The following is a 20578-nucleotide window of genomic DNA, read 5'->3' as shown; positions in this document are numbered from 1 at the left end:
GGGGCCCTTAACGGTCTCTGAGCGGAACGCGCTGGAGCGAAGGGCTGCCGGGGCGGCCTCTCCCCCGCACCCTCAGCGAGCAGCGAGGAGAAGCGAGAAGGGAGAAGGGAAGCGCTGCCACAGAGCGGCCCCGAGCGAGCCCGGCTCTCCCGCCCGGCGCCCGGTCGCGCCCGGCGGGCAGGGTGAGCCGCTGCGCCCGCCTCTGGCAGGCGCCTGAGCGCGGTCCGCCGGGGCAGGCCGCGGAGCAGCCCCCGCCGCGGGGCCCGTCAGGCGGCGGAGCCCGGCTGGAGAGCGGGGGCATGGCGGCGCGGAGCCAGGCCTCCCTGCGGCGCCGGCTGCAGAGCTCGCAGGAGGCGCAGCACCGGCAAGCGGTGCTGGTGCGGAAGCTGCAGGCGAAGGTGAGGAGCGGGGGCGCCGGCCCGGCGGGGAGCTGCCCGGGGACGGGCCGCGGTGGCGGGGCCGGGGTGCCCGGGCCGCCCGCGCAGCGCTGAGAGGGGCCTCGGCGGCGGCGATGGCGACGTCGGGGGGCGAAGGCGCGGCCCCAGCGGGGCCCTCCCCGGGGCGTTCCCCGGCGCTGCCGCGGGCGGGACGGCGCCGAGCCCGCAGCTCGGGGGAGGCCCCGGGAGCCGCCCTCCTCCGCCCGGCCCGGCCCGGCCCGGCCCGGCCCGGCCCGGCCCGCTGGGCGCCTGGCCCTGCCGCTGTCACCCTGCCGAGCCTCTCGTGAGGGCTTGTCCGTACTGAAATAAAGATGCCCGGCTCGCAGGCGCCTTTGTTGGGCCACGTTAGCAGGGGGCTGTCCCAGAGGCAGGAGCCGAGCCGGCGGGGGTGGTTTGGGGCGGCCCCGGGCCGAGGCAGGCAGCTCTTAGGATGAGCAGGTAGCAGTACGTGTAAAAGAAACCCCGTCTCAGTTTCTTCAGTACGAGATAAAGTGAAGCTTGCCTGTATCGTAAGGACTTCTTGTTGGCGGCATCGGCAGCGCTGTGGAACGTGCTGTGCTTGGGCTGTAAAGACTTGGAGAAAAGCTAACGCAGGAGGAGCCGAGCCTGTTGCAAGCTGCATTCGCTCATCTTCATTCTATGTCTCCATCCAGGTACTGCAGTACCGGACTCGGTGTCGAGAGTTGGAGCAGCAGCTGGCAGCAGGAGGGGTGAGTGTGCAGGTTGCTAAGTAAAGACCGTGTAGGTAGCATTCGTTAACGCAGGCCAAAGCAAGCTCCCCAAAGCAATGGCAGAGGGAAGCAAGATTTTGCTGCCTGAGGGTTTAAAGCAGCGCTGTAAGTTTGCCTGTGAGTGTTTTGTGCAGTTGCCATTCTTAGAGGAGCCAGTGGTCCCAGAAATGCCAGTGCAGGAAACCCTGTGGAGGGGGATTTTAGTTTTGAGAAAGAGTGCTTTATTGCTGGCGTAGCATTTTGTCCTAGGGCTCAGGAGAGGGCCACACTGCCTGTTACGTTATATGGCCGTCTCTGAAAAAGAATGGGTTGAAACGTGGCATTTTGGAAGGCAAGAATGCTGGCGTTCAACATACGGCCACGTGCTTTTCTTTCTGCTTCACGGCTAAAGTAAACCTAGGAAGAACAGAGGGTAGGAGAGTAGGAGAGCATTCCCAGGCTTCAAGTCGAAGTGAGCAGTCACGGTTGTGAGCTAAGGAGACCTAGCTGCGAGAGTGCCACGGTGGGGGACTGAGGAGAGCTACTCGCGTTGAGCACCTCCCTTGCTCTCCATAGTCACGACACTGTTACGCCTGGAAGAAGCCACGAGCTCCTGAGCTACCCAAGCGAATGGAGCGGAAAGCGGTGGATGCTAGCAGCAGTGAAGGGAAGACAAGAATTTGACTAAACTTTTCCTTTCTTCTGAAGGGACCCCTTCCAGGCAGGTGGGAAGCCACAGAAGACCAGAGCCTGGAGAAAGCACTGCTTCAGGTGGAAGAGGAGCAGCAAAGGTACAGGGAAGAAGCGTTCCCTCGTACCTGGTATCCTGGATGCTCGTGGAAGTGAGGGAAAACCTGTCAGTGCTGCCTGGTCTCCCCAAGGGGAGCAGCTGGGCAAGCTGCTTTGAAAGGAGAAAGGTCCACAGTCTGTTTTCTGTGGTGCAGTAATAGTGTTGTGTGCTGAATGTCTCTGTTTTGAGCGGGGGGTTATTCCGGGTGACTTCCAAAGGTCCCTTTCCAGCCTAGATTATTCTGTGGTTCAGTAGGTGAGCGGCTCAGCAGAGTGCTAGAGAAAGGTGATGCATCCAGTGATCAGACAGCACGAAGGGGAGGCAAGACGTGAACTGTGGGCATCATCAAAGTTGAAGGGGAAACCGCAATTGTAGGTGGAAGTAGAAGGCTTAAAGCAAGGAGAAGCAAATGAGTACGCCATCACAGAGAGATCTCAGTTAATCCTAGCAAGCACTTTTACTGCCTCTCAGTTTGACAACAAAGTCAGCGTTGAGGGAGTTGGGAAATGACGGGGGTGCTGCTTGTGGATAGCAGTTGTTCAGTGACCTCATTGCTGTTTCTCCCTTTCCAAGGTGTGAGAATCTGGCAGAAGTGAACGCTCTCCTGCAGGAGCACCTCGATGAAGCGAATGAGGTTAATTCAGCCCTTAAAGAAGATGTTGGAAAACTGACGGCGGATTGGATGAGGGCCCGGGAGGAGCTGGAATTGAAGGAGAGTGAGTGGCGCAGCGAACGTGAGGTAAGGATGGGCGACGGGAATGTCAGACGCGATGCCGGGGTGGAATGAGAATGGGTTTTATTTCTGGCCTGGAGAACTTGCTGTGTGAAAGTTGTGGCACTGTTGAGGATGTATTGGTGTTTACGAGCAGAAGACAGGGGTGTGAGATGGAGGAGTGTCAGCAAATTGTGGTGATGGAAGGTGCCCACGTGCTGTGACCGTACTGCTCGTTCTCAAAGGCAAATGCTTGCTGTTGCTGGGCACTGTAGGGCAGTGACACATGAACGCTCGTCTGTGTTTTAATAGTTCCTAAATCTCTGTCTACAGCAGTGGAGGCCAAAGAGAGGTCTGTGTGTTTTCGGATTCAGGGTAGCCAACAGAAGAACAGGACAGGCCTCCCTTACCAATAGGCTGTTGTAAGCAAATCTGACACTGGTCTCGGAGGGGCTTGTTTTTGTCTTCCTCCACCGAGCCTGTTAGACACCTCTGCAGGGCGAGACGATGAATCGCGATCAGTTTGCTTTGTTGATACCCGCTCCTGCAGGGGAAGTGTGGATGTTCCCTTCTTTGCAGTCAGGTGGCAGGTCTACTGAGGATGCCTCTGTGGTGGCTCTTCAGTCCTTGATGCCCGCCCCCCCCCCCGCCCCCGTTGGAATAGTTCTTAAAGGAGACCTGGTGATGACGGTTGTACCCTCTCCTATCTGAAAGGCTTGTACAGTGACAGCGAAGGCTGAATTGGCATTTCTTTTTGTCTTGGCCTGTTTAGCTTTATGACAGCTACCTAAGGGGTGAACGCAGCCGTCTACTCAGCCTGTGGCGTCAGGTGGTAACCTTCCGCTGTCATTTCCTGGAAATGAAGACTGCCACTGACCGGTGAGTAGAAGTGAAGGCTAGATCTCGTTGCAGAAAAAACATAGCTTCCCTTCCCAGCTGCTTTTTGAGCCTTGATGTTACCCTAGCTGCGGCTAAAGATACAATTTCTCCTTTGGCAGTCCGAAGCGATGGCATTAAGCATGCCTTAGGCTATATTCAGAAGCATTTTGTATGCTGCTGGTTTTCAGATAAAGCTGAGGGGCTCAGGCTATAAGCAGTGCAGAGGCCCTGAACAGGTGAACTTGACTATGGTGATGTTTGGGCATATTAACACAGACACAGGCATATGTGGACGAGTTGGAAGAGACTCACCAAAGCTATGCATGCAGCATGCGGGGCGGTCCCCTTTTATAGAGTGATTAAAATTTGCCTTAAATCTCACTGGCTTTCCTTTCCCACTGCTCCTGATGGAAAGATCATTCATGAATATATATATATATATATATATATATATATTTATTTTTTCCTTCTCATTTCCAGCTTACGTTTATCCTGGTCAGTTTGCATCCGCTTATTCCTGTACCAACACTGTTGAGAGAAAGAATAGCTTCTCTACCCTGCTATTACATTTCTTCAATTGATTTTGCTTAGTTTGATCCCTCCCTTTTATGATTGTTTTCCTGTTCTTGGGCTCTCTGAGGTTCCTTTCTCACAGCTGCCTTCTGTGCAGAGAAAAATAGCGTAGCCTAACAGTAAATTCTTCTGGTGTCAGCATGCAATTTCAAACTCTGGGTTACCGTCAGCCGTTTACCTTATTTGGTGACAAGCTTTCCTTAATGCGTAGAGTATGCCTGACCCGCTAGTTAATTCCTGAAGCCTTCTGGCTGTTCCATACATTTCGTCTTATCTCTGAGGAGAAAAGAGATTCATTCCTCAACCATCAAATAGACCCATTGCCCAAGGATCAAGATGTGTCCTGATCCCAAAGTGTCAGATGAGTGATTCGTCCCCAACGAAGATGTCGTCTTTCCTGCCGGCTTTTCCTGTTGCGCAATTCCGTGCTTCGGAAGCGAGTCAGCTGATAAAGATGGTGGTGTGAACGTTACCTCCTTCTTGATTCTTCTTCAGAGATTTGTCAGAGCTGAAGGCAGAGCAAATGAGGCTTTCTGGATCTATACTTGTAAACTGCTCCCACCTAAACTGTGGCGTACGGCCCTGGGAATCCGTTACGCTGGGTAGACCTGTCCTCAAGGATCAGGCACAGCAGCAAGCGGAACAGGAAATAAGCCAGAAGACTTGGGCAGTGATGCACTTACAAGTCGAAGGGGACCCGGAGAAGAAGGAGCTTCAGGACAGGTAAATGTGTTTTAAACTTTGCTGTTAGCAGCGTTGTCTTCTGTGGGTGCTTGTTGGATTCATAGGGTGGGCTGTGTTCACGTTTAAAACGCACCCATACTGCACAGCCTTGTTCCTGTCCCTAGTCAAACTATTGCCTTCAACAGAACGGATAGAAGAAACCATCTGACAGACAGAAGCTCTTGTGAGTAAGGCAGGACTGGAAAAGAGATGGCATATTACAATGTTTTTGCTATTAACTGATTCTTGGTGAGAAATGGAGACCAGCGTAAAGAGAGCTGTGTCTCTTGTACAGCCCTTTTGCTACCCAGGGCTGTGCTAAAGGAGTTGGGAGGAATTTGCACAGGACCATCATATGCAATGTAGCCCCTCCGTACTGCCGTTTCCACGCTAGACTGAGTGCAGAAGGCCTTTGGGGCAAGGAGTGCCATTTTGCAACATCACACGTACTAACCTGAAGCATCCTGTGATCCTGTGATAATTAGTTTGGGAAATTCATGCACATCTCCCCAGATAGATTGCCAGCTCCTTCATCAGTTCGCTGCTGAAGGCAAAAGTAGTTGTGGGACTATTAATGTGGACTTTAGAAGTCTGTCTTACCCAAAGAAGAACTTTGGAAAGTCTTGTGTCCAACGTATGAAAGAGGAGAGAGAGAACTAGCAGGCGGGAAGCTGTTAGCTACCTGAAAGGCGGTTGTAGCGAGGTGGGTGTCGGTCTCTTTTCCCGAGTAACAAGTGATAGGACGAGAGGAAACGGCCTCAAGTTGTGCCAGGGGAGGTTTAGATTGGATCTTAGGAAAAATTTCTTCACCGAAAGGGTTGTCAAGCGTTGGGACGGGCTGCCCAGGGAAGTGGTTGAGCCACCATCCCTGGAGGTGTTTCGAAGACCTGTGGAGTGTGGTGCTTAGGGACACGGTTTAGTGGTGGACTTGGCAGTGTTAGGTTTACGGTTGGACTCGATGATCTCAAAGGTCTTTTCCAACCTAAATGATTCTATGATTCTATACTCGTGGTTTTGGAAAGGACAATGTTTTTTACGTTAAAAACTTGTTTGTCTTTCCCCTTCTCATAGACCGAAGGACTTAGCTGCACTTGAAGGAGAACATTCATTATTACAGAGCGAGTTGGTGGTCGCAAGAGAGATGCTGGAGGAATCGCACCTTCAGAGGGATCTGCTGAAGCAAGAGAAACAGGAGCTTACCGTGGCACTGGAGAAGGTATGGTCACCTTATTCCGAGGCAGCACTTGTGGGAGAGGCAGCTGTGATAGCAAGACCACCACAGATGCTGTTTCTGGCAGTAGAAGACAGGGACAATGTTGTTGTCCTTCTTGGAAGACGGTGATCAGACCACAGAGGCTCTCTGGTGTAGTTAGTGCCCACGTGCTTGTTGGGAACGCTGAACTGGGAGTGTGTCAGAGACACGACAGGGGATCTGGAGTTGCTGCTTGAAGTCAGGGATTTTCCTGTCTTTGTTGTCATGTTGTTCTTTCGTCTCTTCAGGCAGAGCAGTCGGTAGCGGAGTTGACAGGGGCTCAGAATAAGCTGAGTGCTGAAATAGCCGATCTACACGTTGCAGCAGCGAACATGAGCAGTATCAATGAAGCTCTTGCCTTGGATAAAGTGCAGCTGAACAAACTTGTGTTGCAGGTGAGCAGAGTTGTCAAAGATCTTGCCAGGTGTTTGTCTCCAGCTGCTGCTGCTTCTCAGACTTCTTGCCTTCAGACAGTATGACTGTCTGAATATGGAAACGTTGCTCTTTTCTCTGTCCAAGCCAAAGCTCCTACAGAGTAAATCTTACTGTTATTTTATTTCCTCTGTGCTTCTGTGATTGTAGCTGGAGCAAGAGCTTGACGTTCTGTCGGGTAAAGTGGACGAGATGGAGAGAGCAAAGATCTCTGACCAGGAGAAGCTGAACTTGTGGGAGAGAACAAATGAGGCGCTGAGCGCAGAGAAAGCCCACCTGGAGCAGCTGCTGAAGGAAGCAGAGGAGCAACAGGAGGGGCTGCAGGTAGAGCTGAGGATGCTGGCAGAGGAGAAGGCAGAAACCCAAGAGAAACTCAATCAGGTGAGACCAAAAACCTGGTGCTTTCTGGGTGGGCTTTTGGCTGCTTGGCTCAGTGAAGCTGTATCTGTTGGATTCTGCAGTGGTTTTTGTCAAGGAGACACTTGGTAGCGCTGGAGGTCAGACGGCTTTGTTTACTTCCTTCCGGAAATGTGTTGATGGCTCGCAGAGCTGTTGTGCATTTCTCTGAGTTGTCCTCTGCTTCTACAGATTCCTTTAATCCACCTGCCTGTGTTGGCCTCTTTTTTGGCTTTTGATAAGCTGCAGAGAGGTGATTTGCCTTGCGTAATCCTTACCCTGTAAGCAAACAAGCAAGCTCCTCACCCATTTTCTGAGGCCAAAAACCCCCGGGGCTGCATGTTTCTATTTATGCTTTTTGTTGTGAAGTCTGCAACTTTCCAAGCTCCGCTTGTTGGGGCCTAGAGGGCGGGACAAAGCGGCAAGTCAGCGTCTGCTGTCTTGTACTGCTAAGAACGGGAATGACATCCTGAAATCGTTGGAACTGTATTTTACGACATACACGCAGCTTTGAATTGCTAGATCCTCTTTAGGCTTTGAGGGAGAAGATGAGAAAGAGGTGATCACAGGAGACTGTTTACTCTGGACTAACTGGTTTTGGTAGAGTGGAAAAAGAGCTTGGGAGAATTGTATCGCTGGAGGAGACTAGGGAGCTTGCCATCATTTCAGTGTCAGTTTCATAATGTACAATCTTAGGTCTTATGGGATAACTTTGAGAGGAGAATTGTTTGTTTCTGATGGTCTGTTCTCTGTTAGACAGCCTTAGTTTTGGAGTACGTGGTCTGTTTGGCAAATAGCCAGCAGAGGTATTATACTGCAGAGGAAAGCTATAAAATCACGGTTAGTCTTCAGGCTGGAATGCCAGCAAGGTCTATTGGACAACTTGTTTGTGTAAGACAAGTAAACAGTATTGTTGACATGAACTACTGTCCAAATAGAGTCTACCATCTCTTTGGCCACACCAGCCAGACTTCCGTAAATCACTAAATGACACTGCCCACCACAAGGGCTGTTTCCCTGCCAAGGATCACCTCATTGCATCCGACTGCTGTACACACTGAAGTAGGTGTGTGGTGGTGTTTTGCGACAAGGTGACGCTTTGATGTTGGTTTTTCTTCTTCTAGGAGGAGAAACCACGTGTATGTCCACTTTATTCGGCGAGCAAAGTTGCTTTTGCTCAAACTTTCCTGAAAATTTCCAGCACTGGAATAGATCCTGATAGAATTTTAGTTTGCAAGGTGGCAGTTGTGGAAGATGTGGTATTGTTGCGTGAAAACGTGTAGTCTGGGGTGTGTACGTTTGTCCTGAAGGGGCTGTCTGGTCCCAGGCAACCCAGTAGGGCCTTACACATCGCTTTCGGGTTAACAGCCCTAGTGCCTTTTGGCAGCCCAGGGTGTTAGGGCGGTATAAAGCAGATGCTCTTAAACTTTCAGGCCAGAGTACCGGAGCTCTCTCTCCTCTAGCTGATTCAGAAGTGGCACTGGCTGGCTCTGCACAGAACTCCAGAGGAAGGACTCTAACTGTATTTTGTCCCGCTTTCAGGTTCACCGCCAGCAAGAGTCAGCTAGCAGTGGTCTGGAGCAGTTGCGGCAGGAGTCCTCTCGCCAAGGGCAGGCACTGGCCAACGTATCCAAAGAGAAGGAATTGCTGGTGCACGAGAAGGCTGCCCTAGAGGTGCGACTGGCAGCCACGGAGCAGGAGAGACGAGGCCTTGCAGAGCAGCTGGCAGAGGCCAGGTAAAGGCAGGGGGGAGACCCTAGGCAGGAGATTATTTAATGTCTGTAATTATAGAGGTGATAATCATTACACGAGGATTCGTTGCATCCTGTATGCTTTTCAGCCGTTTTCACCTTCCATGGACAGAAAACGGAAGAATCTCGAGCAAAAAAAAAACCAAAAACCCAAACCAGTACAGCATGGTTTGAAGGTTATTTTTCTGACAGCTAAAGCTAACAAAGCTCTCCTGAGCCTTGGGCTCATGTTTATGCCCCCTTGCACGTTCCTGTGTGAAGTCCAAAGCAAGCCAGCATAATTCCTCGGTATCTGGTACCTTGGCTCTGCATTGAGTAGTAATTAAACCATGCAGATGTTTACTGAAACCCAAAGCTTCTCTCTGGTTTTGGTTTCTTGTTCTGCGCGTTTGAACTTGGATCTTTCCTTATCAAGTAGTTTGACGTGGGATCTTCAGAATTCAAGGCTACTACGTACGGACATTGCGAGTAGGACGCTGCCGTTTAGGGTGAAGCTAGAGGCTCGTGCTGAAAATCTTGAGGGCCTACTGTTTCTAGTCTAACTCTTGTTACCTGTGGTGCAGGACCTAGAGTTGGTTACACCAGCAGCAGGGAAGCCTCTTTTGAATGGTCGCCAGTCTGCGGGAATTGTTGCCCATCATTGATGTCTGGGTCCGGTACTCCTTACCACGTGCTGTTTTGAGATAGACATCATGGAGGAGTTTATGCAGGGAAGGAACAAGATTTTGTCCTTCTGCTGGATCAGGTTTCTAAGATCCCACGTGACAAGTTCTGCTTTTAAAAAAAAAACAACCCCAAACTACCCAACGTATCGAGATGTTTGTCCTCCTCTCAGGTCTTTTTTAGAAGACTCCTGAACTTGCAGAGCTGTACAAATTAGAGACCGTTTGTCATGCTTCTTGACTTTTACGCCTTACCACTCCAGAGTATGTTGTTAGCAAGGCTGATAAACACCATTTTGACTCAGTCTGTTTCTTGAGAGCTGCTGCTGCTTCTGAGCTCCAGCTCCTCTTATTTGATCCAGCTGAATTATGTTCTGTCAATTATTGGGCTGTAGCAACTATTCTTGCCAGACGTTGTTCTCAAGAGCCTGTTGTTGTCGTCACAGTTTTGGATTCTTATCTTCTCTGTTGTGTTTTAGAGACTGACTTTGATTTATCCTTAAAATGGAGCATATTTACTTTGGACTGCCAGAGATAGGCGTAGTCAGAAATATGTGCTTGTTCTCCTTCTTGAAGAGACATCCTCCATCGTCCATCAAAGCAGTGAAATCCTACTGTTGTGGGTCTTATTGTTGTACCACTCGGGTGCCCCTTTACCCTGAAGGATGTTATCCTGGTTGCATGCCTGTACTAGTGAGGCAGTGCTGTGTATGGTAGGAACCTGGCACGCAGGACGCCGTGTTAGATCAGGGAGGCAACTTCAGCTTCTGGTTCCAGAATCCTGTGTGTCATACGCAGCAGTTGGTTGAAGTCTATGGATGTAACAATTTGCCTCCGCAGTACTACAACTTCCATTTTAAAGAGCGGCAAGTCATTTGGGCTACTGCCTACTTAGTTAGCAACGCTTAGAGAAAAGTAGCAAGTTTTTCTCTTGAACTTCCAAGAGTTTAAACTGAAGGCTACCTGTCTCTCCTTTCAGGTAGTCCTTGTTCAGATAAAATCTAGTTCAGATTTCTCACAGATGCTGCTTACAAGCATGAGATTTTACTATATCATCTGATGTATTGCTTTAGTCCCTTTGAAATATAGGGAGTCTGGAAGATCACCTCCCTGTACGTACACTACGAACGGCATCAAAAAGTCACGAGTCAGCCAGGGAGATACTCTTACTCTGTGCCCCTGCAGAGCAACCTGGAAGTGACGATGAGCAAAGGGCTGCGAGCAGAGGCTGGGCTTTTGCTTGCTGGCACAGACTTTGTGAGCACAGCTACCCGTGTGTCATAGATCAGACAATAGCAATTTAAGATTTGGCTATGGAGATCAAATTCGTCTGGGCTTTCTGTGTTACGCTAGGTCATAAGCAAAGCCTGGGCTTTCCCTCGGAGGGGCCTGCATTGCTCTTTTAAACGGCAGAAATATGCCTTCTGTATACCAGTTTCCATGCAACCCATTTTCCGTACTGAGGGGTAGGGATCTTGAACCAGTTCTCACTGGACTAACTCCCTGTGGGCGTCAGGAGCAAGAAACTCATTTCTCTCCGTATTGGCGTCTTGTAGGTCAGGGAAGGAGACCCTGGAATCCAGCCTGCTTGAGGCTCAGCAGCGCTTATGTCAGCTGGAGATCGCCAGGAGTCAGCTTGAAATCCAACTTCACACGGTCAGGCAGGCCAAGGAGGTGATACAAGGTGAGAGCCTCGTGTGCTTTGTTTCCGGTGATCCCCCTGCCTAGGGAGGATGGTATAAAAATAGCTCCCTGTCTGCAGTGCTTCTAAGGAGTGAAGGAGCTGGAGACAGATCCCTCCTACACTGAAAAAATTCAAATGGCTGAAGGTTAGTGAAGTCAGAACCGCTGTTTGTGTAGGCCCTGAATCTTGCCATTTGTCACGTTTGCAGGGGAAGTGAAGTGCCTTCAATGTGAGCTGGAAGCAGAGAGATCTCTCCTGAAGCAGGAACGGGCAAACATGGCGCAACAGCTCTTGCGGACAGAAGAGCAGTATAACGATACCCTCAGACTTCGGGAAACTGATCACGAAGTGGAAATAAACAAGCTCCTGCAAGACCTGGTAGGAAACAATATGCTTCTGAATTCTTCAGGCAAGCTTTGTGGGCTGGCTTTAGAAGAATAATAGCCTGAGCGTGTGAGATGGCAGCAAGCGTCTGTCATAGGCCACACGTTGCTAGGCCAGGCAGCAGAGCCAACGGCTCGCACTTGAAAGCACGTGAAGACCTACAGGACTATGCCGGGACAGTAAATGCAAGCCACGGATTCCCTGTGGGCCTGAGACGAGTTGAGCAGAAGGTTGGGTGGTCCCCACCCAAAGCATGGCAGTAAAGGGGTAGGATCTTACCAGACTCCTGTCTACCATGAAGTAGACTCCTAACTTTCCTGCCAACTGCAGTCGTGGGAACTTTGTTCCTTTCTTTCTGTCCTTTCACGGTTGACAGAGGTGTTATCTTTGGGCTTAAAGCATACAGAACAGATGGAACAGCCCCTTGTTCCTGGTACTTGAGTTCGTGGCCCGTCTTGTGACTAGGGCATGGGGGTGCTGGTCTCTTTCTCACCCTGCAGTCCATCTGCATCTTTTCCTCGATGAGAATGGAGTTGAGCTTTGAAAATAGAGACTCTGAGACTAGAGAGAAATCCCGTAGGCGAGAGGTGCTAGGAAACAGGCAGCCGCCAGAGAGGGGAAGGTAACATCTCCTCTTCTTCCACCAGCTGACCCTCCTTTTAAGTTCCTTGATAGGACATGATTTATGGAGGGCACAAAGCCACTACTGTGCGCTGTTGAGGTGGGGGTTTGTGGGAGGGATGAAGCTTCCCATTTTTTTGAGAAGCTTGGCTGGGACTCCATCTTGAAGTCTTTTTCTCCCCTCATCAGGCAAGCGAGCGGGAAGGGCACCATTCAGAGCTACAGGAGATGCTGGAGCAGTGGGAAAAGGAGAAGGCGGAGACAGAAAGGGAGCACGAGAAGAAGCTGTTTGATATGAAGCAGAGAGTTGCTACCATGCAAGCTCAACAAGAGGAGGAACGGACGAGAGTGGAGAATGCCAAGCAAGAGGTAAAGACTGTGAAAGGAGAATTTGTGTGGTTTTTTTACTCTTCTGGGCTCCTTATTGGCAGTGCTTCTCTGGACACTGTCCGTCTGGGTAGAAGCGTCTCTTAGCTACCCCTTTGTAAAGAGGAGCGATGCCTTGGCAGCCGTGAGACCTTTGTGCCGTGAGGGACAGGGCCTGCAAAGCGAGAGGCTACCACAGTGTAGGTTTAAGAAAGGCAGGAAGCGCGTTGCAGCCTGAAGAGAACATGAACACCGTAACTGTGTCTGTGATCTGACCACTACTCCTTCAAGAGGGCACAGCGGGGTTCTAGAGGATGGTACCATGAAAACTCTACACAGTAGAGGTCCAAAAAAACCCCCAACGCCCAACCCCAAAAACGGGAAATCCCATGTTGGGGTTGTTCTGTCTTCCCTTCCTCCCTCCCTATCAGAGAGAACATCATCATGCCACTGCCTAAATCGTGGTTAGTCTGGACTTTAAATCCTGGCTGCGGTCCTGGCAGCTCCTCCCCAAAAGAACACGCTAGAGCTAGAAGAGGTTTGGAGAAGGGCAAAAAGGAAGACGGGACTGGCCGAGTAAGCTGGGAAAGACGCAACCGAAAGGGCGGCGCAGGAAAGGTCTTACAACATCCCGAGAGGCAGGGAGGGAGGGGGCAGCCCCTGACTGCCACTGAAGCAGGAGTTCAAATCTAGTACGAAAAGCAAACATACATAGGTGGAATTATTGAACCTCTTTGTCACTGTTTTGCAGCAGGAACGGGCCAGACTGCGAGCAGTTAAAGAAGAACTGGTACGGGAGATAAAACTTCTTCAGGAATCAGTCACAGGCTCCGAAACCCGAGCAAATGCAGCAACAGATAGGAATCGCTGCCTTGAACAAGAACTTCAAACTACATTGTCTATCTTAAAAATCAAAAATGAGGAAGTGGAAACGCAGCGGGAGAAAATCCAGATGCTCCAAAAAGAGGCAGCACAGGGAAAAGCTTTGCAGGAGAGTCTCACTCATATGACTGCCATCCTGTCAGAGAGGGAGGGAGAAATGAAGTTGTACCAGCAACAGATGAGAATGCTGGAAAACCAGAAAGAAACGCATGAAACTACTCTCAGTGAGGTTATCAAGGACATAACAGAGAAAAAACAGAAGGTTGAATCCCAGCAAGAACAGATACAGGAGCTGGAGAAGCAGCAAGAAATGCTGAGGACTGCTGTCAGCAAGATGAGCAAAGAGCTGGAGGAGAGAGACCGGGAGGTGGGATCCCAGCAAGAACAGATACGGGAGCTGGAGAAGCAGCGAGAAATGCAGAGGACTGCTGTCAGCAAGATGAGCAAAGAGCTGGAGGAGAGAGACCGGGAGATCCAATTCCAGGAAGGGAAAATAATGATTCTAGAACGACACGGTGCATCACAAGTGAGAAATCTGCAGGTGGATCTTGATCATATGAAAGGGAACTTGAAGGAGAAGAACTTGGAGCTTCTGTCTCTGACTCAGCAGATCCAAGCACTGGAAATGGAGAGAGAACAGGTGAAATCTCTGCACGCGAGCCTTGGAGACCTGAGGGCAGTTCTTAAGGACAGAGAGCGCGAGTGTGATTCTCAAAGGGATCAGTTAAGACTCTTGCAGCAGTACAAGGAACAGCAAGAGGGCTACCTGCAGGAGCTTCGTGGGACACTAGAAAAGATGACCCTCTCTTTATCTGAAAAGGATCAAGAGCTTGAGTCGCAACAAAAGCAAATCCGGGAAGCTGAAGAAGTCATGGAAATGCAGTTAAGGACTGTCCGTGACCAACTGGAGCAGACCTTAGGAACCTTAAAAGAAAAGGACAGACTCCTAGACATCCAAAAGCAACAAGCAAGGAGCTCTGCGGAAAAAACAGAAGAACAGATGAATGTCTTGCACAGAGACTTAGAATACACAACAGCAATACTGAAAGAAAAGGATTTAATGATTGAATCTCAGAAGGAACTGATTGAGACCTTCCAAAAACAAGAGCAAGACTCTGAACAGCAGAAGGAAATTCTGCAGCAGCTTCAAGTGGCACTAAAGGAAAAAGAACAAGAAATGTTATCCCTTAGAAAGCAATGTGAGGCGTGGAAGGAAAAGGAGGAAAAGCGTGAAGCTGAGCAAACAAATCTCCAAGCAACAAAACTGACTCTGAAAGAAAGAGAGGAAAAGATAGAGGTTCTGGAGGAGGCTATCTCTAAGCTTCAACAGCAAAAGGAGGAGGCAGCGATGCAGACCAAAGCTATACTGCAAAAACTAGAATACGCTGAATCTTCTCTAGAAGCGAGAGATCAAGAGATAGTGTCTTTGCAAGAGCACGTCCAGGAGCTTCGAGAGCAGAAGGAGTTAGAAGGCAAGCAGGCCAAGAGTCTAGAGCAGGATCTAGACAAAATGAGCCAAATCTTGAAGGAGAACCATTTGGAGTTCCTCAGGCAGACGGAGCAAATGAACATGTTCCGGCTTCGTGAAGAAAGCACGAAAGTAGCGCTAACATCATGCCAGCAGCAAGTGGATCTGCTTGAGCACGCGGTGAGGAAGAGAGAAGAAGACAATGAAACTCTCATGCAAAAACTCCAGCGCCAAGAAGAAGAACTGAAGACCTTGCAGAATCTCCAGCTTAGGCTAACCAAGAAGAATGAAGAGGTTAGGCATCGCAGAGAGCAAGAGAAGCTCCTGGAAGAAGCCTTGCACGAGATGGAACGAGAGACCAAGGCCGAAGGTGAACTAGAAGAGTTAGAAGAGGAAGTAAGAGCTCTTCGGGAAGATCTCCAGCATGTTCAGCCGACTCTGACAAAGAAGGACGAAGAGATCAAGAACCACAGAGACAGAGTCGGGTACTTAGAGAAGACTCTGGCGGAGAGAGAACAAGAGCTTAGGAGGCAGAGTGAACTCTTGAAGCAATTAACATCAGCTTTGCGATGGAAGGATGGCGGGGAGACCCTACAGAGACGAATCCAGAAACTCCAGAAATGGGAGGAAGAGGAAGCAGAGAAGAGGCGAGTTCTCCAGGAGAGAGACCGTTCCTTGCAAAGACAGAAGGAGCTAACCCAACAACTGGCGGATGAGCGGAAAGCCAAGGGGGAAGAATTGGAGCGCACGATTGCTATTTTGAAGCAGACCGAGAGCAGAGAAGTCAAATGGAGAGAGAAGGCACAAGCACTGACTCTTGCCCTTACCAAGAGTGAAATGGCCAACGGGACTCTGAGGGAAGAAATAGCCATCCTGCAGAGTACGGTTTCGGAGAGGGACACGGACCGGTTTCATCATCAGGTAGGCAGTGTGACTGATCATCAGTCAACTAAAGTGTCAATAAAGGATTCTAATGACGATGCCCGTAAAGATAGGGGAATATATAGTCCCATAAATACATGACCTGCTCGGCCAAAGAAACTGTGGTTGTAGCCAGCAGGCTTGCCTGTCTGCGTAGCTCAAGGCATTCACCTGCTGAAATGTTTTCTGTCAGCCCCCGAACTACTGAAAGAACTACAGAGCTTGCCGTTAGAATTAAATGAAGTCCAAAAGTTGGGGGTGGATACTTGGTTCTCTCCTAGGTAGGCAAGCTTAGCCAACGTGTCGTGGTTGGGGTTTGGCATGGAAAGGAAGGGGCACAGTTGACCAAACTAAGGTACTAACCTCAGTAGAATTTTGTAACGATGGTTGCACAGCAGCTACGCTGACAGTGCTTAGAGGATGCTTTCAGAGATGTAGATTTCTGAGGTACAGCTTTTCCAGTGTATTAAAAATAATGGCATTCGTACCGTTGCCTGATGAGGTGAAAGGCTTCATTGCGCATTCAGGATGTACTTGTGCTGCAGTCCAAAAGGCCGGAAGGCAAATCTGTGTGGATTTCCCCACGGCGATCGGGAGGAGGGCCCCTAGGAAGAGAGTGTGTTGTTTTGGCCCGTCAACCAGGAGGAGCAGAAGGGACTTGGCACTGTCCATTCCCGAGTCCGGTCACTCTCCCCGACTTGTCGATTCTGTCCCTCCTAACCTTTATGTGGCACCGGCTCACATAATCTCCTCTCTGTATACCCAGCAGGCTATTGCAGAAGGGGAGCAGCTATCATGGCTCTCGGAGAAGAGACTCCTGTCACAGCAGCTGGAATGTCTGCAGCGAGCAGTTGCAAGGCTGGAACTGGAGAAGGCAGAGCTGAAGCAACTCAATGCTGAGCTCAGGAGGACTCTCGAGCAGGTAAAACAGGCTTTCGCTGCCTCTGCAAAGCCTCACGGTCCGCTGGATCACACCACATTTCCACAGACAGCACTCTGGAGTCCTCTGCTTGTTTCCTTCCCTCTCCCACTTCCCCCTGTGGACACACGCTTTTGTATTTTCTCTCTCTTCTGGCACCCCGTTGCCTTCACAAATGCGCATTCACTCCGGTCCCACCCTTCTTGCCCCAGTGTCCCCATACAGGCACATTTGACGCTCTTGTGTCAGGAACTGTTTCCTCTTGCTCTTTCTCTTCCATAGCCTCCTTCGAGTGCTTTTTGCCCGCAGCATTCTCTGGTGCAATTAACAGCCTCTGAGCAGAAATCTCCTTGCCATGATGTCCAGAGCTCCTTTTGCTCCTTGTTTGGTGGCAGGTTTCTGTGACCCTTTCTCCTATCACCAACGTGCAGGTGGAACGTGAACGGAGGAGACTGAAGAGATATCACAGTGGTCGGTCGCTGCCAGATGCGTGCGGATTTTCGCTCTCTGACCAGCACAAGATGGCTGCTTCTAGACAGGTGAGAACAGAATCTTACTTGGTGGGAGGAGGGTCTGCCCATACAGAGGAACAGTGGCAAATCCCAGTGGCAGCAGCCCCCCAGTATAGACCTAAGAGAAGTGGAACGTAGACCATGGCCCTGGCCAAACTGGAGACCAAAAGGAAATCCTTGCGTTTTCTTCACAGGAGGAGTCTCACGCTCGCTGCAGTCGTCGATTAGCTGAGTTGCAGAACCAGGTGAGGAGTAGGAAAGCTCTCGTCAAAAGCTGCCGTGGCTGTACTGAGGGGCACAGCTTTGCACGATGCTACAGCCCGAGTTTTGTTTGGTTGTCAGGCAGTGAGTACACCAGGCAGTGGAAATACCCAGTCAGTCGGACACATCTGTTGGCCATGGCCAAACAACATCATGCACCTAGGTCTAGTCTCTGGCTTGCCTAGAGGTCAGGCGTGGTGGGAGAGGGATTGGAGGAAATTCAGAGCACTGGCACTCGCCTGAATATAGAGAAGATTCTAAGGATGTTCCCCTTGAGTCTTACTCATCTTGTTGACTGCTTCCATTTTCCCTTGACTCCGCTAACAGTAGAGCTTGCACTCTATCAGAGCTCCAGGGATCTGAGGCAGCGCCAGAGCTTACAGCCTTCAGGCAACCGTTAGTCTCCTATTGCTATGCCGTGCTAATCACGATCCCAGTATCGGACCGAGTCGGAGACCTAAGCACAGTGTGGACGCTTGTTTTATCAGTGTAAGAATGTACATCCCAGCTCCTGAACCCTGTTGCATGCCTTGACAGCGGCACTGGCAGCAGCAGCAGTCGCCAGACTCCTCTTCCACGTGCTTTTATGGCTCTGGTACGCCCTGGTCTCCCTGAGGAGGTGAATCTTCGCAGGTGTTCAGGGCAAAATGCCTGTAAGATTTACGCGAGTAAAGTACACGGTGCTCAGCTCTGGCAAGTGAGCCGAGCATACCGCTGAAGCCATCAAGTTACACCTTAAGGGTGTTTTCGCCAGGAAGCCTCGGCGCCTGAAGTTCTGTTGCTACAGATAACGGATTGAAGCCCCTTCCCCCTGTGACTGTTGTGTCTGCCTGCACTGTGGACCTACTCCAGCAGTTCAGCAGGAAAACGAAGGTGCTCAGCTCAAAGAATCATCCTCAGCTGGCTAGTTGGGGCACTCCTCTGGGTCTGGGAAACAGCGGAACTGGCACTTGATCTCCCCCTTCCTGGGAGATGCTCTTAGCAGCAGATGGCCACTTCTCCCACGCATACCTCTGGGTTACCTACCAAAGCGTGGGAGGCTTCCAAGCCCAGTTGCACAAAGGTGCCCTTATTATTTCAGAGAGAAGGTCAGAGCTGTCCCTCTCTTCAGGGGTGGTGTTCCCTAGCCTATGCGTATCGTTTGCTGTGAAGTCCCTCTGACGTCTTGCTTTCCGCGCGCACGCGCGCGCGCGCGCGCTACCGGCTTCTGATTCAGCGCCTCGCATTCCCCTTCTGGAGCTGGCTGCCCGAGTTTCCCACCTAGTCTGCTCTAGATGCTTAGCAGATCAGGGTCCCTCTTTTTATCTGCTTTGGCTTTACGTTGGCAGACCTTGGTATTGTAATTCAAACGGAGCAGGTTCCATAAGCCATAAAACTCCTTTAGGAATTGCTTCTGTTATTTGAGTTCCTTTGCCAAGAAAGAATATTTTCGTACTCCTAGCTCGAGGTTGGGGATGGCATTCCCATGTGGAACAGAGCCCTTGGCAAAGCACATGTCACTTTGCAAACAGAGGAGAACCTCCAGCCTGAGCTGTTCTCCCCGAAACAGCAAAGCACCGAGCGCTGCTCCCAGTGCTGGCATCTCCTCCGCTCCAAAGCAGGCAGAGGGCAACACGCCCGAGCTGCTGTGGCTGCGCTGCCCTGCCAACCTGACAGGAGGTGAGAGCAGCTGGGTCTCTCCCACCAAAAAGCCCAGCAGGCACAACCCGCTGTTGCCAGGAAATAATGAGAGTTTGAGGATTTTGAAGGCCTCAGCAGTCCTTTAAGGCTCATTTGCCTCCTGGGCTTTGTTCATCAGATTATGCTCTGCTCATTTGTGAAATGCTCTGAAGTTAGGAAGAGTGAGAGTTTTCTCCCATTTCATGTGCTAGCTGTCAGGGTTGTAAACTAGATCATAACAGAACGGTTCTTCACTACCTTGTGTATGCAGCAGTCCTCCTGCTGAGGAGAAAGCATGTGGAACTAAGGTGGCAGTAGGCCAAATCTCTCCTTTGAAAAAAAGGGTTGGGTTACGAAATGCTGTAGAAACCTCCCTCTTTAATAGGCATGTAATGTCTCGGTGTTGTACCTGTGAATGGTATGCCAGAAAGAAACTCGGAATTGTCGGTAATCTGAGCTCAGTTCAGGGTGGCTCTGGGAACCTGTTAGTTCCCATTCCACAAGGACAACGTGTTTGTCAGGGCTGGAGTTGGAGGGTGCGTCTTCCCCGACAGCCGGATCTGTGGAGCTACGGATGGTCCTAAGAGCGTGGGCTTGTCTGAGCTCGGCCTTTTGCCTCTTTCAGGTGTCCCTTCTGCAGACGCAGCTGGCACAAGAACGAAAATACAAGCAGGACTATATTGAGTGCTGTGCCAAGACCAGCCAGGAGCTGTCAGACCTTCACCAAGAGCTGTCTCGCTCCTTAGCAGCTGTGGTCAGGGAGCCCAAAGCTGCTGTTCTGGAAGCAGAGACTCGGAAGCTGGGTCAGCCTCTCTGAACCTTCTTTTCCTGTAGAGGAGCAGCTGCAGCATCACGGCGTTCCGGTCTTGTGCCCTTCCCGGAAATGTATTATGTTTTGCTGTGGGGAATGGGGGTACATCTGTTCTGTTTGCGTCCGGAAGCATTTCCTAGCGACAGCGATTTTAAAATTTTTTTTTTTTAATAAAAGAGATTTTGCGGGACTGCACTTTTTCAACGGGGGTACATTTGTTCTGTTGATGTTTGCAAGCATTGCCTAGTGCCAGCGCTGTCTAGAATTTTTTTTTAATAAAAGAGATTTTGCAGGACTGCACTTTTTTAGTAGGAAAAAGCAAGGGCTAGGCAAGTATGTGGCTTAGGAAAAGCTTACCCTCTTTTTTTCACTTGCACAAGTAAGCTATTCCGAGCTGCTGTACGATTTAACCTCTTGAGTTCGTAGCCCTTCCCTGTGACGAGAGAGGGAAACACGGAGGTGGTTACCAAAATGAAGGGGTGAAGGGTACAGGCCAGGGATGGGAGGTGGGGCAAGAGAGCGGCGGTTTTTTCCTCCCTTTCCTCCCTTTTTCCTTCCGTGCTTCGGCACAATAAGCGCTGGTACTCTCCCGAGGTGATTTGCTTTCAGCTTTGTTGCTGCGACAGCCAGCCTGAGGGACAGCTCGGTTGTTCTCCGAAGGGCGGGGGTAACAAACGCCAGCCCTTTCAAAGCTGGAGGCAGGGGATGGGATGGGCAGGAGGTCAAACCGAGTGAAAACTGCTCTCTGCCAGCAGCTCCGCCTTGGTCTCAAG

General features: G+C 50.5%; 1 protein-coding gene across 1 annotated transcript; it reads left to right on the top strand.

The window, feature by feature from the left end:
• Positions 1-174: 174 nt before the first annotated feature.
• On the top strand, positions 175-20009 carry LOC128143347 (centrosome-associated protein CEP250-like). The gene is made up of 18 exons (XM_052790469.1): positions 175-398; positions 1091-1147; positions 1856-1938; positions 2511-2676; positions 3422-3528; positions 4597-4824; positions 5896-6040; positions 6325-6471; positions 6659-6889; positions 8447-8640; positions 10874-11001; positions 11210-11379; positions 12196-12375; positions 13124-15643; positions 16410-16565; positions 16994-17101; positions 17269-17319; positions 19620-20009. Exons 1-18 carry the CDS (start codon positions 300-302, stop codon positions 19809-19811), a joined length of 4962 nt encoding a protein of 1653 aa, XP_052646429.1. The 5' UTR covers positions 175-299; the 3' UTR covers positions 19812-20009.
• Positions 20010-20578: the final 569 nt, after the last annotated feature.

The sequence above is a fragment of the Harpia harpyja genome, chromosome 1, assembly GCF_026419915.1.
Source record: "Harpia harpyja isolate bHarHar1 chromosome 1, bHarHar1 primary haplotype, whole genome shotgun sequence".
NCBI classification, from domain to species: Eukaryota; Metazoa; Chordata; class Aves; order Accipitriformes; family Accipitridae; genus Harpia; species Harpia harpyja.
The sequence above is the reverse complement of the archived record's forward strand: the minus strand, read 5'-3'. Positions and strand labels throughout refer to the sequence as shown.

What these genes read in the sequence shown, in the direction of transcription:
- LOC128143347 (XM_052790469.1), top strand. Translation starts at nt 300, where the DNA reads ATGGCGGCGCGGAGCCAGGCCTCCCTGCGGCGCCGGCTGCAGAGCTCG. An exon ending in AGTGGCGCAGCGAACGTGAG is followed by an intron (nt 2,677 to 3,421) that starts GTAAGGATGGGC and finishes TGGCCTGTTTAG; the next exon opens with CTTTATGACAGCTACCTAAG. An exon ending in CGGACCGGTTTCATCATCAG is followed by an intron (nt 15,644 to 16,409) that starts GTAGGCAGTGTG and finishes CTGTATACCCAG; the next exon opens with CAGGCTATTGCAGAAGGGGA.